Here is an 18,836-nt window from a genome sequence, read left to right on the forward strand (position 1 = left end):
CAGTTTAGATGTGTTATTAGTTGAGTTTAGATACTGTTCGTGAGTTCAATTAAAATCCTTGGTATTTACATTGGTATATACATAAACACACTGAAATACATTTGTAATTTTAACTTCCTATACTATTTAAAAAAAGGACGCGGTGGCTCAGTGGGTTAGGACGCTGAGCTTGTCGATCAGAAGGTCGGCAGTTTGGCGGGTCGAATCCCGAGTGCCGCGTAGCAGAGTGAGCGCCTGTTACTCATCCCAGCTTCTGCCAACCTAGCAGTTCGAAAGCACGTAAAAATGCAAGTAGAAAAATAGGGACCACTACAGTGGGAAGGTAACAGCGTTCCGTGCGCCTCTGGCGTCTAGTCATGCCGGCCACATGACCACGGAGACGTCCTCGGACAAGCGCTGGCTCTTTGGCTTTGAAACGGAGATGAGCACCGGCCCCTAGAGTCGGAAACGACTAGCACGCATGTGCGGGGGAACCTTTACCTTTACCTTATACTATTTAAGTTTGGTGTATGAAACTATACCTTTATTGTAGTTTGTTCTAAGTAACAAGAATCTAAAAAAAAACCCCTATGGTTTTAAATTTAAAATTAATAAAGAACCCAGATTGTCTAAAACTTATTCTCATACGTAAGTAGAAGAGAAAGGAACCATTCCATGTTCATGTTATGTTATGTTATGATAATATTATATTATATTATATTATCTTTTATTATAACATTACATTACACAGGCTAAACAAACAAGCAGTCTTAATTGAAACTTACCGGCCATCTTGCTGAGCAGCGCCACCTTCAGTTATTGTTTTTACAAATATACCCAATTTTTCCAGTCCCTGATCTGCACCAACACCCATTCCTATTATACTGATACCCAAGCCATTGTCACCTGTAATAAAAACACAACAAGCCAAATGATCCTATTTTTGTAATTTGATAAGTCTTCTGTTATCATAGCTAATGGCTGAGACTAATGAAGTGGATGGGACAGCTGGAACGTAAATCAAGGAATTTCACAGTCGGGCACAATGATTTGACGCCCATCTGAAAGCCTATTCTGAAACAATAAAAGCAGAGAACACAGCTTACTTCTTGGCTTTCACTGCATACAGCTCAAAAAAGAGTTTGTTCCACGCAGTGAAGCATCTTTTTCATCAGATTTGGGTGTGAGGAGGATCAGGAAGAGCTGGAGAATCTTTCTGACAATTTGCATTCCTTTTTTTTTTTTGCAAATGAAGTCAATGAAATCTGTTTTGAATGGAATTCCAAGTGTTCAGTCGAATCCTAAGGAGGAAACCTCAGCAACAAGTTGTCCCCTTATTTTGGATTCTTTGGGGCTTGTAGAAGAGTTTCAATAGGATGGATTCCATAGGAATTTATAATCAATTAGACACTCCTGGCAGTTCACAATTATAAAAACACTGCACAGAAGGGGTGGGAAAGTGCCCCCCTGGAAAACTATTCTTTTAACATTCTCTAGTACAGTGATGGCAAACCTTTTAGAGACCGAGTGCCCAAACCGCAACCCAAAACCCACTTATTTATTGCAAAGTGTCAGGGGCCACATCAGCATTGGGGTCCCCTCAGGGTGGGTGGTGTGTGTGAACCACTAGGTGGGCGTGGCTACGGTGGTCACGGCAGACTGGGTGGGCATGGTCACCTTGATGCTGCTCATGGGGGGGGATGCCTGTGGGGGCTGGGCAGGATTGGAGGAGATCCAGAGGGTCTCTGGTGGTGGAGCGGTGGGCAGGAGGCTTGTCCTGCAGGGTGAGACAGGGGGTAGGGTGGGGGTGCCATTGCTGTAGGGCAAGGCAAGGCAAGGCAGGGGCAGATGCTGCCTGACACCATTGGCCCCCGCACACAGAGGCCAGCAAGCACATGGGGGCGTGATTTACCACCTCTACTCAAGCTTGCTAGCTGGCTGCTTGGCCTTCTTTGTGCTGGGTGGGGCTGCTGCTCAGGGCGGCAGCGGCAGCCTAATGGACCCGCTCAAGCTGCTGGTGGCCAGAGGGCTCTGAGTGCTGCCTCTGGCACGTGTGCCATAGGTTCGCCACCACTGCTCTAGTATTTTCTGGAAGGAGCAAGTCTAATTTTTGAGAGGAAATCATTTCATGAGGCCAGAACTGGAAGGAGAAAGTAGCACTTCCTGGCTTAATGTGTCAAAACTAGTACTGTACCTTCTACAGGGAAACATACAGGCAACCAATAAAGGGCAAACAACAAAGGTATTATGTATTTCTGGCGGTTAGTACTTGCCATTATGTGAGCTGCCACATTCTGCACTTATTGCTGTTGTGGTGTCTTCAGAGCCAACACAACAGCAATGTAGAGCACACTGCAGTTATCTAGATAGGCAACGATCAAGACATGTGTTACAATAGAAAGATAGTGTTGTAGAGAAGTAAGGTTGCAACTGGGGAACCAGCTGGCACTGGATGAATGCCCTCCCAGCCACAATCTTTTCCTGCCTTTCAAGCATCAGGTGTGAATCCAGGAAGACACACCCCCCAATTGCAGCCATGCTTCATCAGGGGTTTTGCCTGCCCCTTGATAACTATGCGTCAAACCAAGAATCACAGTGGATCAACAGACATTCCCTTTTGCAATGATTCAATTTTAGTTTTTTTTCCCCATCCAGACTGCAGTAGCTTCTAGGCAATGAGACAAAAGTTTCAAAGCATTGCATTCTCTCCTGACAAGCACATCAGCAGCCTGAAAGTAGTCCTTGGTTTACATCCATTATGATCGCAGGTGGTAGATATGCCACAATATGTTTGCTAGGCTAATTTGACAATAATTATCTATGTCGTCATTGTATCTCTTCTTGACTACTTCAATTTACTTTACATTGAGTAACACCTTAAGTCACAAATGATATATAATGTGGCAGCTAAATGTAAGTTATGTAAGTTACCAGATCACAAGATGCCAGTACAACTTGCTAATTGCTCATTGGCAAAAGTTAATGTGTTACTATGACCTTTGAACCCTGAAAAACGTAGGGACTATTTCCAGTCATATGAACAGCAAAAGAAGGCCCTTTTTTGAAGATGTCCATGCCTTCAGAAATCTGTCTATCTATCTAGCACCTATTGATCCAAGGCTATGGAATACAGCCCCTTGGGAGCTGGGTTCAGTTCCCACTGCCCAGTATAAAAAGGAAAATAAAAGAATAAAAATAGATTTTCTTAGCCAGGTTTTTAATTTTTAATGAATCAATTTTTGGCATTATTTTTATATTTTAAAAGTAATAGCTTCTTTGATTATTTCCTTAAAGCTAAGGTAGATATTAAAAGACAGATCAACCTATCCTTATAATACAAACTGAAATATTGAAGTATTTAAAGACTCCACAGAATAAAGTATGATGTCAATCTAGGTAATTTTTCTACTATTCCTGCAGACTTAAGAACTGGAATTTGCATTACCAAAATTAAGGAATTAAGCTTTAAACTTGGTGGTACTTAACACTAGTATTTAAATATCAGTTGACATCAAACCTAATACTACTTAGCATAAACACATTTCTCTAATCCTCACCCTATTTTTCTTGATGTATTCAGAAAACATAAATCAGATAAAGTCTGAAAGTTCATACATTACCTTAAAGTTTGCTAATGACATTGCCTCGAGTTTTGACTTTTTCTTTCATTACTAATATATTAAAAAGGATTAGTTTTTATAGTGCAGTATTAATTTTCTTTTCAGCTTTTATAAAATATTTTCCAGCCCTAATACATTCAACTTTTTAGAGGACAATCTTATTTTAAGCTTAAGTAATTCATATTCTTAACTTTATAATGCTAAACCTAATTAGAAATTTTGCAGTATCAATGATGGAAAATTAAGACATAAACATTAAAAGGCCTTGTTGTTTCTCCAGGATAGACATTTGAGATTTGTACCTTTTTCAATTTCCACAGGAAAAACCTCCATTTTTTCCACCCTTTTCTCAAGTTCATATTCCGCTGATGCGGCCACAGGGTCCACCTCTTCATTGCGTCTATCGTAGTCTTCATTTGAGTAAGTACTGAATACCTAAAATAATACAGTATTTTCAAAGAATACCCATGCAAGTTGAATAGATTTAAATGTCAATTAAACAACAAATTAGAACATGCACATGTTATACTTATTTGCAAATCAATGTTTGAGAGTATGTGGACAACATAGCAAGTTGCCTTCTGGTAATTTTTTAAAGCCAATTATATAATCTTTTTAAACATGTCATTTGAAAAATGATTTTTTTCAATAATAGGACTATCTCAATAATAGGACTATGCTCATAATACAGCTCTTCAATTAAAAATATTATTAGAGGAATTATATTACGTTATTCTATATTATACTTGAAGCAAAATGTACTCGGTCACATGAATTAACAGAGTTAACAAAATCAGGAACTGATTTCAGAAACTGATACACATTTACACACAAAAAAACAGCATTGCTATATTTAAAACCTCACCCCCACCAATGGAAAAATAGACCAAAAAAGGTGATAAGCATATAAAAATCCATGCTTTCTAACTTTTTTCCTTCGTTAACAATATTTGCCAACTCCCACTGAAACTAATCTCCTGCAACAAATGTGGGCATATGAGCAAACACACTGGAAAAAGAAGGAGATGGATGTATATTTTCTTTTTCTTTGCAAAAAAAAATTGACACATACTTTTCAGCTGAGCTACAAGTACAAAAATCCCTGTTTTGTGTGTCTTCATCTTGAGGCAATAATAGTTTAATTTTTGGACTAAGAAGTATTTATGTTTGCTCAGTTATGCTGTACCTAACATCTGCAATCATCTTGAGAACATAGTCTAGAAATACAGGTGACAGAGTATGCTTTAATAGAAATAAAAAAAAATATTCACTAGTCTGAATTTGAAGACGAGCGGCCACATAATGTTAAAATGAATAAATTCGAATATGCTTTCAGAAACGTTTCAAAGAAAAGATTCTAGCACTGAATGAAGTTCGAAGTTAGAGACTGAATCCGGAGTCAACTTAACATTTGCTTGTTTGGAGGGCAGCACAGTTTTACGAAGTGCTCAGTAAATCATACGTAGGACATCTTTGCTGGAGAAGCTAGGTACAAAAAGAAGACAGCAAAGTGCTTCTGCTTCGGGTGTGGCAGCTGGGCTCAAAAGGAGAAAAGTTGGTGCAGAAAAGGGCCTTGGTGGAGCAGTGGGCTAATGCCTCCTTAAGTAACACCAGCTGCCTGCAATTAGTGCAGGTTCGCATCCCACCAGGCTCAAGGTTGACTCAGCCTTCCATCCTTCCGAGGTAGGTAAAATGAGGACCCAGATTGTTGGGGGCAATTAAGCTGACTTTGTAATAATGCCGCTTGGGGTGTGTGTGAAAAGCCCTAATAAGCAGGCATATACATAGAATGAAGGCTACTGCTAAGTTTGTAAGCCGCCCTGAGTCTTCGGAGAAGGGCGGGATATAAATGGAATTTAAAAAAAATGGGGGAAAAGGCAGTTGGGTGAATGAATGCTTACTGGGGCTTCATGGATACTGCAATGCTGAGGAGCCATGTGTAGGAAGCTGGAGAAGTTGGAGTGCCCAGAGTAACATAGTGGACAAGGTTCCAAAAAGGAGACTGCAAACACAGCAAGGCAGCGAACACTGCTTTTCAGCGGCTGGGCACAAAGGTCAGTGTGGGACACTGAGAAGGCAGCTAGGTGAACAAATGCCTGTTGGTGCAGGCTGGGGCGGTTGAGGCTCCCCAGAGCATGGGAAGCAGTCCCAGAACCACGTAGTTTGGGGGCTGCTTGCTGCCGTACAAGGCAGGGTGCGCAGCATCCAAAAGGGAGTAAATGGGAAAGAGATAGGCAAGCTGAAGGAACTGAAGCGCCCCCTACAGTTTAAATGTGGGCGAGATGCCGAGCCCCTGAATTTTGATACATGATCTCTAAAGCGCTGCAACTGCCGTAACTTTAGGCACAGGCTGTTTCAGCACAGTCATAACTTTGAACGGTCACTGAATGAACGGTCATACATCAAAAACTAGCTGTAGTTTGTACGTCAAAAGAAAACCCGAACCATATGCTAGATAAAAAATGGATAAAATGGTTTCCGAGGAGAATTATTGTTATAAATGGAAGGCAGGAGAACGACAGAAAGCAAAACAAGAAATGGAATAGGACATGTTTCTAAAACCCTGACGATCTGAGGAATTTGTGCCTTCATTTTCATGCCACAAACTATATAAGACATCTTATTTGGGAACAGTTTAATGAAAGTTCTTATATGATGTCTGAGTAAGTCAGCCAAATGCAAACAAGCCTGACTGACTTAAAAACATCAGTATAAAAACTGCATCTGCCTTGCAGATGCTAACAGAAGCATGTCCGAACATGCAGCATCCATACATTAATAAATAACTTTATGCCACCGTATCCTTTTTTCTTTTCCAAGGACTGTCTGCATTCCAGTTTTTATGTGGCCTTATGAATTCTGATATGTGAATAGCAGTCATTATGGATTATGCTAATTTTACTGCATTTAAGCAAAACAGGTGTTTCTTCTAACGTTCCAATTGCATCAGCACAAGCACCCTGTGATTCTGAAAGAACAGTAGGTATATTAGCTTCCTTGACTTTTGTTCATGAATCCATTTGAACCAGTTGAAGGCTGAATTCTAGTCCTGCCTTAGGCGTGAAAGCTGGCTGGGTGACTTTGAGCCAGCCATTCTCTCTCAACCCAACTCACCTCTTATAGTCGTGGGGAAAATTGGAGGAGGAAGGAGTATTAGATAAATTCATTGCCTTGAGTTATTTATAAAAATAATAAAGGCAGGGTTAAAAAGTCTAAAAAATATAAACAACATTCTAATAACTGGGTACCTGTTTTTTGTTTAACGTTAATTTTTTTTACTTTCTATTAATTTAGAGTGTTCTGATAGTGGTATTTTAACCATGCCATGTATGGCAGCCCTAGTATAACACCACAGCACAAGAACAAAATGCATCCTGTAGAAATTAGTACAGATAACTTTATAATAAAAAAATGTAAATTACAGCAAGAAGAAATGTATTTAAAGAAAAAATACATATTTTATGGAACAAATTCATTTTCATACAGAACACATATTTCAGTCACGTAACTGATTAAACAGATTGTCTAAAAGATTAGATATTGCAAGAGGGTTTTTTTGTTAAATTATATATGAACTACACAAATATGGTAGTCTAGATGGGAAATTGTTACAATAGGTCTTAATGTGAGCAAAAAACAGAGTAATTCCATAATATGTTTTTATGTATCAAGAAGCATCTTCCTTAGTAAAACAAGAAATAAATACCCTGCTAAATATTTATAGATGCTATGAAAATGATAATTGTAAAAAAAAAAGATCTAAAGAGCACAGTTGTGGATAATACTACAATGTAATATATCACAAGAAACTTAGAACAAAGTGGAAAAGTCCCCAAATACCATAGAAATAAAATGTTCACTTATTGCATTTCCTAGCTATACATTTCATTGTTTAAGAAATAAAATCTCATTTATTAAAAAATAAATAAACAGATGGATCTTAACATGGGGTCAAAGAGAAATATAGAGCATTTGATAACCATCCTAAAATCTATTTTTAGGGGGGGGGGAAAGTTAGGGTAACCTTGAAAAACAAAAAACAATAGACAATAGTAAGAATTAAACACAGACATAAAACAAAGGAAAAAAAGCCCTGTCTCCAACTAATTTTCTTGCCAACACCAGTCAATTTTTAACTGCTAAAGAGGAACTGACTAGGATATAGGCATCCAATCAATCTTCCACAACATCAACTATAAAATTCAGGGAAAAGCGTGAGACATTCAAGAAATATACTTAAGACTTACAACCACAACTGAGCTTAAAATTTCCAGGGCTAAGCAAGAGAGTTGTTAAGTGAATTTTGCCCCATTTGATGACTTTTCTTGTCGTAATTGTTAAATGTATCATTGAAATTGTTAAGTTAGTAATCCAGTTGTGAAATGAATCTGGTTTCCCCACTGACTTTGCTTGTCAAAAGGTTGCAAAAGGGGAATTATGATGTAGCCATCATAAATAAATGCCAGTTGCCAAGGGCCCAAATTTTGATAATGTGACCATGGGAATGCTACAATGGTTGTAAGAGTGAAAAAACGGTCAAAAGACACTTTTTCCAGTGACACTGTAACTCTGAATTGTCACTAAATGAATGATTGTAAAGTCAAGAAGTACCCGTACTTCATTTTTATTTTGAAAAGTGATATAATATATATGGCAATCAGCTATTTTTTTCTATTACTTGGAATGATAATCTGAACTAGGTCAGCCTCAAATATTGATTTATTGCATTTATTTATTAAAATTCTACATTGCCCATCTCACCAAAGTGACTCAGGGAGGTTTACAACCATCGTGCATAGTAATTTCATTCTTTATCTCTGTTTTCCTTAGTCCGGAAATGAAAAACAAGCAATCTTACTTTTATAGTTTGCATATTACTCTCAATTTTGAATTACTTCCAAATTTAAAAAATTCACCATCAGGAAAACGTCACTTAATGTTTCCAACATAATGATCTAACTAATATCCACAAGTATTTTTTAAATATACAAGTCTCACTCACTTGGAACCTACAGCCAAAGACACTTTATCACTCTAGGGCCAGGCAGAAAGATTAAAGAGAATCTTAATTAATTTATTTATTTATTTATTTATTTTTATATACCGCCCTTCTCCCGAGGGACTCGGGGCGGTGTACAGAGCAAGGTAGGTATACAATTAAACAATAGTAAAAACAAATGAAACCCCAAGAGCTATCAGGCCAGGCCGGACTGCTGGAACAAGTAAGTTTTTAAGTCGCGCCGGAAGGCGCGAAGGTCGGGGGCCATCCGGATTTCGGTAGGCAAGCAGTTCCAGAGGGTTGGCGCACCCACTGAGAATATATTTACTACAATATTAACAATAATATTACTGTGCTAAAAGATACTGATTCATTTCTCTTTTAACATACTAGTAAAGTTTGCACATTTTACTGTATCTGGCTTCCATGTGATGTTCTCTCGATAAGCTGCAATTCAGCTTGCATAATTGCTAGCTAACCTGCTCTTTGCCCACAGTAGTTGAAAATGAAAAGAATGTGCAATGTATCTGTGGGCGAAGCATTGAAAAAGATGAACTAAGTCATAACTTAGTATGGCATAAAGAAACAGGGACGAGCCAAATGTCTTGAATTTGCTTACTTTTTTATTTTTATTTTTAAAAACATAGCTGACATTCAAATAACGTAAGAGATTACTTACAACCTCTGAATTAGCACCACGGAAAACTGGTGGAGATTTAGTGATACAGACCCCTCGTTTCATCTGCGCCTATAAGATATCCCTGGGCAGAACTGTTAGCCAGCAGAGGTGATTTGTACAGTTAGTCCTCGACTTAGGACCACAATTGAGCTCAAAACTTTTTGTTGCTAAGGGAAACATTTGTTAAGTGAATTTTGCCCCATTTTATGACCTTTGGTGCCACAGCTGTTAAGTAAATCATTGGAGCTGTTAAGTTAGTAACACAGTTGTTAAGAGAATTTGGCTTCCCCATTGACATTGCTTGTAAGAAGGTGACAAAAGGAAACACATGATCCCGGGACACTGCAATCGTCATAAATATGAACCAGTTGCCAAGCATCTGAATTTTGATCAAGTGTCTACAGGGATACTGCAATGGTCATTAAGTGTGAAAACCGCTCATGAGTCACTTTTTTCAGTGCCGTTGTAACTGAATGGTCACTAAATGAAGTAATTCGAGGACTACCTGTATATTATTGCACAAGTGTACTTAAAAGAAGTTACTTAGCACAGTTTTGCACAATGCATCATTGTTATCGTTAATTACTCTGGCCTGCCACTTATCTGTTACTTATCACTTTAAGATAAACAGGAGGACACCAGCTCCCTAATCTAATACCTGCCAAGGGAAGTAGGAGTAAGAGCCATGCTCCCATAAACTAGAGAGTCCATCTTTCCTAAAAATTCTCGGTAGGGATTCCACTGTCTAAATTTATGATCAAGTCCCTGATAAGAGGTGCTACTAAGCCATCTCCATCTCTTGTTAATACTCCCTGTTTCAAGAATAAAATGTAGTAGAATAATTCAGACAATTTGAACCTCATCATCCCTGGGAAGATGTGGCATAACTAAGGTGTTAAGCTTCTAGATCAGACATGTCAAACACAAGGCCAGGGGGCCGGATCCGGCCCGCGAAGTGGTTTCATATGGCCCACGAAGCCATCCTGGAAACAGTGAGGGAACGGCCCCCACTGCCTTGGCCCTGGCCCAGAGACCCTCCTCCTGCCAGAGACCCTCAGATCTGTCTCACTCCTGCCCAGGCCCCCATAGGCACCCTTGATGCGAACGATGTAGAGCTGGCCACGCCCACCCAGGCCATATGCACTCTAGCCACGCCCACCCAGTAGGCCACACCCACCCTGGCCACACCCACCCAGCCCCCTGAGGGCAACCGCAATGCTGATGAAATTGAGTTTGACACCCCTGCTCTAGAGATCTGCTTGCTACCATTTGAGGGCTCCTAATATATATACCAAAGGACATGGATTGGTATATATTTCTCTATTAAATCTTTTAATATTTACAGCCCTCTCTAAGCGGTTTACAGTCAGCATATTTATTTATTTTATTTATTTTAATTCCATTTATATCCCGCCCTTCTCCGAAGACTCAGGGCAGCTTACAAGCTTAGCAGTAGCCTTCATTCTATGTATATGCCTGCTTATTAGGGCTTTCACACACACCCCAAGCAGCATTATTACAAAGTCAGCTTATTGCCCCCAACAGTCTGGGTCCTCATTTTACCTACCTCGGAAGGATGGAAGGCTGAGTCAACCTTGAGCCTGGTGGGATGCGAACCTGCACTAATTGCAGGCAGCTGGTGTTACTTAAGGAGGCAAATTAAGGAGGCCAAACAGTCTGGGTCCCCATTTTATGGATCTCAGAAGGATAGAAGATTGAGTCAACCTTGAGCTGGTGAGAATCGAACTGCTGATAGCCAGCAGTTCAGCAGGATCAGCCTGCAATACTGCATTCTAGCCACTGTGCCAGCACGCCTCTTATAGATCTTAACTGGGGATGGCAAATGTACCTCTCTGGAAAATACATTTCATAAACACGTCCTTAACAATTGGGAAGGCTTTCTCCCATATAGCTACTACCACTGGAAGCTCCAAAGATAATTAAAAAGCCATTTCCTTTTGTTTCATGCCATTCAGGGCTTTAAATAACAGCACCACAACTGAGCCTAGAAGTTAGTGCAGCTGAACAAGACTATCAGTCAGTACAAGATATGAAACACGGGCATTATATGCTTAGCCTGTCCTAGGCAGTCTCATTGGTCATGATTCTATTTCAGATTAACTGAACCGGTATCTTTAAAAAAAAGTAAAAGTAAAAGCACTTTAGAACTCAAAATATTTTAGAAATCCTTATCTGGAAGGGAAACTGTAATTAAGAGACCAATTTCAAAGCATCTGTATAGTAATGAATATACTAATAGGCTTCATTGTTATAATTACTATGTTTAAACAACTAGCAACAATAATTATATTTTATACCCGTTCATGAAGCTTTACCTTGATTGGGGCTGTAGAAAACTTCACTTTTCTAGCTGGATCAGGATCTTCTTCCTCAGAAATTCCAGAAAGTTCCTCATAATCACTATTATAGTTATATTCCTCCTCTTGCAAGGTTTCTTCTCTTTCAGGGCCCTGACTAAGTAGTTCTGGTACTCTGTCATCATCAAAAGCTGCATTCTCTATCCCAAAAGCACTGGAAGAAACCCCACTAAACTTCTTTCTCTGTTCTTGTTTTTCCTCTTCACCTTCCCCTACAGGTTTTACGTGGACCTGCTCTTGTTCTTGAACTTTGTCCAGAAACACTAACTCTCTTGCTCCTTTTTGATTAACTGCACTGTCCTCGTTAGATTCTTCCATTTCTTCAAATGTCCAGTCATTTTTCTCATCTTCCCAACTTGGAAATCTGAGTGATTTTTCCTTCTGAAATACATTAACTTCCCCAGTAATTTCATTGTTATCCCCTAAAGTTTTGTTCTGCACCATTATCAGTTCAGCTCTAGCTATTTCTACTTGGGAAATTTTTATAGGGGCTCTATCCACTTTAGAGCATTTGCTGGTTTTGTATTGTTGCTCCCTTTCGGAAATTTGATCTGTTTGAGAAGTTACTTCAGTTGCATCACTTAACTCACTCCATTCGGTAGAAGTACTGCTTATCAAAAGGGAAGACTCTGCAACAGGCTGATTTTGCTGCAAATATCCCTCTTTCCTAACTACTGGCGATTCCCAGCTGCAGAACACTGTTTGAAGAGGGTTTGGGATATCTTTAGTTTTCAAAGTATCTTTGAAGTCGTCATGGTCAATGTCAGCCAAGAAACCCTCCAGTCTTCGAGATATAGGTCCTGCATTCAGTGAAGGGGATTTACAACTGCCAGTAGATTGCTGTACCTTTTGATCACTATTTTCTTGATTCTCCGTTTTATCTACAGCCACCTGAGAAGTTACATCAATATTGAAATTAAATTGATCTGTCACACTACTGCAATCAGAAGAAGTAGAACCATGTCGCCTTCTGTCTTCAATCCTTTCATTTTTAATGGGAGTACTTCTATCCAATGAACTTGGTTTTTTAATGTTCCTTTCAAATAGTTTTCTGGTCTCGGAAAACTTCTCTGCTAGCGTAGCTTTGTCTAAATTTCCCTCTTCTTTGCTGCAGATAATTTTATCAGTGAATGAACCTGCAGGTAAAGGATCCTGGGAACTACAAAAAGAACCACTGTTGAGTAGGTTATTTTTTTGAACACAGAGGTAAGATGGGCTACTAGGAGGAGGAAGTGCAAGATCAGCTGAAGTTATTTTATTAGTAATTCGGGGCTCAGAGGGTGAACTGTTTTCACAACATGGTGCATTGGAAGAACCACCCATCTGCATGAACATGTTTTTGATCTTGTGTACTCTGTTGCCATAGTTGACAGCTCTGCCGCGAACATGTGGATCATTACCTTCTCCATTGGATGACTTGGTCAACTTTTGCTGAGGACTAGACTTGTTGGAAGCATTGTCAGTATTCACTGAATCAAAACTGCACTTAATTGCATGAAAATCAGTTTTATAGGTATTTCTGTGTGGAGAAGCACTTCTTAAAGTTCTGTCTCCTTTGCCTTCAGTCTTCATCATTGTCAAATGGAGAAAGCCTTCAATTTTTTTACAAATGAGAGTCTGAAGAGGTAAAAACCAACAGCAGCTGCCAGAGCTGCTCCCACAATGTGATACAGTCCTCTTACAGCCTGGAGAGAGAATGAGACTGGAAGACGCCTCTCACCATTTTATTCTTCCATAAGAGCAATGAAATATGTGGTGGGAAGGAGGAGGAGAGGCGCACACAAAAACAACAAGCACTCCAGGAATGTATGTAGAAAAATGAGATGCTAGCACCACAGCTGATCCATTCTTATCCGGAAAGATATCTGCAAAAAAAACAACAACAAAAACCAACACTTTGTGAGCCAGAGACGTCACACATTTATACTAAGTATTTCATCCTTGTGTTAAAACGGAATTCCATCGCCTAAGGAACAGGGAGAAATTTATTTAAAATGTGGTCTATCAACCAAGGGACAAATAACTAAAAAAAATATCTTTGAAACTCAAAAGAGTCCACACGAGGCAGATCTTACAGAGACTCTGCCCCCACAGAGTGAAAGGTATTGTCATTGCCAAGGCTTGCCTTTGGTAACCTATGAAATAGTAAACAAGGAAAAGCAGATAATGGCTTTCAACCTGTGCCAAAAATAAGCGGTTCTTCTTTTCCTCTCCGGTGAGCAACTATGGCAAGTTCTTCCGCTTTCAGGATTAAGGAGTCTAGGACTGAAAGTGCAAACCTTCTCGCTTGCGAGGGTCCAACCGTAACACTTTTCACACGAAAAGAAACTGTTTGAACAGTGAAGTTTCTTTCCAGGCATGAAGCAAAATCTGAAGGTTTGGGGTCTCTCTCTCTCTCTCTCTTTCTTTCCCCCTGCCTGTCCTCCCTCCCACAAAAAACTCTTCTGTTTTCCTTTCCAAAAGGCAACTGAATTAACTAGCCATCATTTCCTTGCAAGGCCCACCACTTCTGGATCTCTTTCCCCCTGAAGAGAAGCCGGCAGAAATCAGGTAAATAAAAAAAAGGGGGAGACGGGAAGGCGCGACAACCGATCTCTCTCGTTCCCGAAGCGCTTATTCCGCCAAACTTTCCCCCCTCCCCAACACACACACACACACACTCCCCGTCCTCCTCTCTTTACCCACGAATCTGGGTTTGGTTTTTTTTGCTTTCCTACCAGAAATGCGAATCGATTCGGCTAAAATCGGGGTTCCCTCCCGGATGACCAACGAGAGCCCCCCCACCCACCCCCCGCAATTCCTCCCTTCATTCTAGCACACGGCACCGCTTCGGCCGCAGGACTCGGAAAGGTGGAAGGAAGCCGAGCGAGCGAGAAGCGATTTTTGAGCGGCTCACAATGGAAGCCGCCAACTCGCCCGACTCGGATTCTCCTCCCTCTTTTCGTCCCGGTAGCGAAGCGCTCGAGGCGAGCTTTGCGGCCCTGGCCCTCCTCCCTCCAAACTTTTCAAACTTATCCTTTCCCCCCCCTTTTTTTTTTCTCTTTTCTTTTCTTCCTCCTCCTCCTCCTCTCTCGCACTTACCTGAGGTAAACAGCGGATACCTACGCGGCGGCGGCGGCGGCTCTTCCCCCTTTCCCCAGTTATAATTGCAGCTTCCTGCCCTGGCTTTCCCCTACCAGCAAAGCCGCCCAACGGATCGTCCGACTCGCGCCTCCCCCCCCTCGACAGCTGCCCCCGGCCAGCCGTTGTTTTTCATCGGTTCTTTTTCTTCTTCTTTCACGCCGCCTCTCCTCAGCTCCGACTCTTCCACCGCGCCGACTCTCGGTCTCGCGCGCCCGCCCGCCCGCCCGCGCGGCCGCTTTAGAATTCCGCTCTTTCCTCTTTCTCTCTCTCTCTCTCTCTCTCTTTTATTTTCTCTTTGCTCTTCTTCTTTTTCCCTCCCCTTCCCTCAGGCCCGCGCGGGCGGGCGGGCGAGCACGCGCTTCACTTCCCCGCACAAAGAGCCCCAGTCTGACCCAGCGCGAGCCCGACTTCCCTCCCCCGCGAGGGAAGCGAACGCAGGGAAACGGGGGGGGGGGGCGGGATCAGAAGGTGAGAGACCTGAAGAGGAAAGGCGAAAAGCGAGCGAAGTCTTTAAGGAAACGCCTGCATCTGTTGGGATGTACCATCCCGGGATAAAGGGGGTTGGGCGATACCAACCCTGGAAAAGTCCGGGAAAAGCTGGTTGCCTCCATTGTTCTGAGTTTTCACCCCTTGCTGGCGGTTTGTTTTGTGTGTTTTTTTTCGCTCCCTGCCTAATAAAAAACGTGACAGGGCGTAGTTATTAAAAGATAAATAAATAAAAAGATTGTGTTTTCCCATTTCCTAGGCAGTTCAGAGTAAATCAAGAAGGGAGGGAAGAGGCTGGCTTTCAACAGCACGAGAGGTTGGCATTTTGGGGCCAACTACCCCTTCGTTCACTTTTTGCACTTTTTGCTCAGCAAAGGATATGAGGAGCTGGAAATGTTTTAACCTTAGCAATACATAAATGTTACACGTTATTGAACTTTACTCATTATAATTATTTTTTAGGCTAACTCCTCAATACAAACAACTTGAGATTTTTTTTATATTTATTGTAAAACAATGAAAAAACAACAATGAAAAAACAAACAAAATGGAACAAAAGAAAAGCAACGAAGAAAAAAGAAAAATAATAAAAAAGTGGTTAATTAAATTTAACATTTGACATATACATATATGCAGTGCTTTTTTGTAAAAGAAAAAGGTGCCGGAACTCACACGTCATACAACCCGCCTTGCCTACCCTACAAGGTTCCATCCAAAAAAGGTGCCGTAACTCCGTTCTGAGCGTTCTATGAGAAAAAAAGCCCTGCATACATGCATACATACATACGTAAAGGTTCCCCCGCACATGCGTGCTAGTCGTTTCCAACTCTAGGGGCCGGTGCTCATCTCCGTTTCAAAGCCAAAGAGCCAGCGCTTGTCCGAGGACGTCTCCGTGGTCATGTGGCCGGCATGACTAGATGCCAAAGGCTCACGGAGCGCTGTTACCTTCCCACCGGAGTGGTCCCTATTTTTCTACTTGCATTTTTATGTGCTTTTGAACTGCTAGGTTGGCAGAAGCTGGGACAAGTAACAGGCGCTCACTCTGTTACATGGCACTCGGGATTCGACCCACCAAACTACCGACCTTCTGATCCACAAGCTCAGCATCAGAATACACTTGCTTAGTCCCAGACATGGGACAAATCTTATTTCCTGTTTCAGCCTAGCCCAAGGCCATCCACAGGCAGTAGCCACAGCAGTGGCAGCTCATATTTGTGTAAAAAAAAGTGAAAAAAGCCAAAAAAAATTATATATATCTTATAACTTGTTATTTTCTATATATAGAGAGAGAAAAGTCAACATATTGAGTTAAACACTACACTAATCTTCAAGTCCCTCTGTTATCCATCTGTTATTATATTTAGTGCGTAGAAAGTCTACAGTTTCCAGTCTCTTATAAAACTGCCTAGTCTATTATCTCTAAAAAGTCCATTAACTCTAATTTTGCCATCTCTGCTAGTTTAGTCAATTTCAAAATCCATTCTTCAGCAGTTGGCATCTCTTTTTCTTTCCAGTGCTTAACAAGTACAATCCTCACATCCATCACAATTTGAAGGAATAACACCCCAAATTGTTTTCAAGTGGCTGGTCTATCACACCTAAAAGAAAAGCTTCAGGTTTCATTAATATTTGTATCTTAAATATTTTTGCATTGTCATTGTTATTTTATCCAGTATGTTTTCACATATTTGCAAGACTACCACATATCATAAAATGAGCCTGGATTTTTATTACATTTCAATCAATACCAAAGCATTGGCAAATGCACATAATTTGTAATTATGTGCTTTAATTTGTAGTCCTTTTGCTCTGTTATCCTGTCTAATAGCTTTATTTAACATTTCCAACCATAGAATAAATAATGAAGGATATAAAGGACAGTGCCTGTATTGTTTCCTTCTGGATTTCACATGGTTTTGTAAAGTCTCCACCATGATTCAAGATTTCTGAAGTGTATAGATGGACCCTGTATAAAGCCCAATCCAAAATCCATCTTTTCTACTATTTTAAACATAAAGGCCTAGTTCAAGTTGTCAAAAGCTTTTTGTGCATCCAGAAAGACTAATGCAACCAGTCTGTCACTACGTTGTAGTAAATTTTTAATTTTTAATTTTTAATATTAATCCCATTTATATCCCGCCCTTCTCCGAAGACTCAGGGCGGCTTACAATCTAAAGCACAAATCAATGTGCTTAGCAATATTCAGTTATATTCAAAATTGTCTTTTAGGTAAGAAACCACACTGATTTTTATGTATATAATCCTGTAAAACTTTTTTAAGTCTTTCAGCTAAAATAGATATAAAGAGTTTATAGTGATTATTCAGGAGAGAAATTTGCCTGTAGTTCTTCGCAGAAGTTAAAGCCAGTCCATCTTTGGGTATTAAAGAAATGTAGGCATATTTCCAAGAGTCTGGTATAGGGTTCCCTTGTAAAATAGAATTCATTAAGCCCATTTGGAAGAAGTAGTTGATCTTCAAAAATTTTATAGAATCCGCTCAGTAGGCCATCTGGTCCCAGAGCTTTGCCCGTTTTAGCTCTTTTAATTGCTTCTATTATTTCAAAAGTTGTTGCTGGTCTATTCAAAATTTGCTTGTAGTTTTCTGATAGTTTAGGAAGATTTTTAGTTGTCATATATTCCTCCATAGTATCTAAAGAGATTTCTTGTTCATTATATAAATCGGTATAATAATTTCAAAAAAGTCTTTAAATGTTTTTGTTATTCATATAAGTCTTATTCCCCTCTTGAAGCTCTGTTATCATCTACTTTTCTGTCTGTTTTCTTAGTTTGTATACCAACCATCTCCCTGGTTTATTTGCATGTTCAAAAAAGTGTTGTTTTGTATATTTAAGTTTCTTTTCAATATCTGAAACAGTCAACAAAGAAATTTTGTTGCAATAATTTTAGTTGATTAAGTATGTTAGGATCTTCTGGTGAATTCTGGAGTTCGCTCTCCTTCAGTTTAATCTGTTGTAGCACATTTTGGATTTTTTCGTTCACTTCCGCTTAATTGCTGTATTGTATTGTATAAAATGTCCTCATATCACAACATTACAAGCATCCCAAACTGTTGTCAAATTGGTTTCCTTACCTAAATTATTATTAAAATAGTCTTGAAGTAACTATTTACATTCTTTAACAATCTGTGGTCTCTGCAAAACAGACTCATTTAATTTCCATTTAAAAGACTAAGGACCAAATGTAAGATGTAAAGACACTGGATTATGGTCAGAAAAAGTTTTTGGAAGAATAATAGCTTTAGTTGCTTTGTGAAGCAGATTTTTTGTAATCCAAATCATATCAATTCTAGAAAAGGATTTGTGTCTCTCTAAAAAGAAGGTAAAGTCTTTTGTTAGTCCATTTTTACACCTCCAAACATCAAACAATAAAAGTTTGGGGCAGTTTCCCTTGTGTTTCTTTAATTCCTTTATCGGCTGATCTATCTACTTGTGGGGTTACTATCCCATTGTAGTTTCCATTTACACACCAATACTGAAAAGGAGAGACCTTTTCAGACCATTTTTTAAAAAACTTGCCTTTTTCTTGATGTGGAGTATATAATCCCACCATAA

At 39.9% G+C, this 18,836-nt stretch overlaps 1 protein-coding gene across 3 annotated transcripts in view; it reads right to left on the reverse strand.

Moving 5' to 3' along the window:
* Positions 1 to 15,162, reverse strand: part of LOC308660644 (neurabin-1-like) — a 58,952-nt gene extending 43,790 nt beyond the window's left edge. Inside the window, exons 1-4 of one of the 3 annotated variants that reach the window (XM_081315092.1) lie at positions 14,832 to 15,162; positions 11,614 to 13,520; positions 3,902 to 4,034; positions 765 to 885 (exon numbers count right to left, since the gene is read on the reverse strand). In XM_081315092.1, the coding sequence (XP_081171218.1) occupies positions 765 to 885; positions 3,902 to 4,034; positions 11,614 to 13,230 (1,871 nt within the window). In that variant the 5' untranslated portion in view covers positions 13,231 to 13,520; positions 14,832 to 15,162. Of the gene's footprint in view, positions 1 to 764; positions 886 to 3,901; positions 4,035 to 11,613; positions 13,521 to 14,372; positions 14,413 to 14,736 lie in introns of those variants that run through there. The other 2 variants (XM_081315091.1, XM_081315093.1) reach the window with 2 other exon arrangements.
* Between the last annotated feature and the right edge of the window lie 3,674 nt (positions 15,163 to 18,836).

This window comes from Vipera berus, assembly GCF_964194415.1.
Source record: "Vipera berus genome assembly, chromosome: 1".
Classification (NCBI taxonomy): Eukaryota; Metazoa; Chordata; class Lepidosauria; order Squamata; family Viperidae; genus Vipera; species Vipera berus.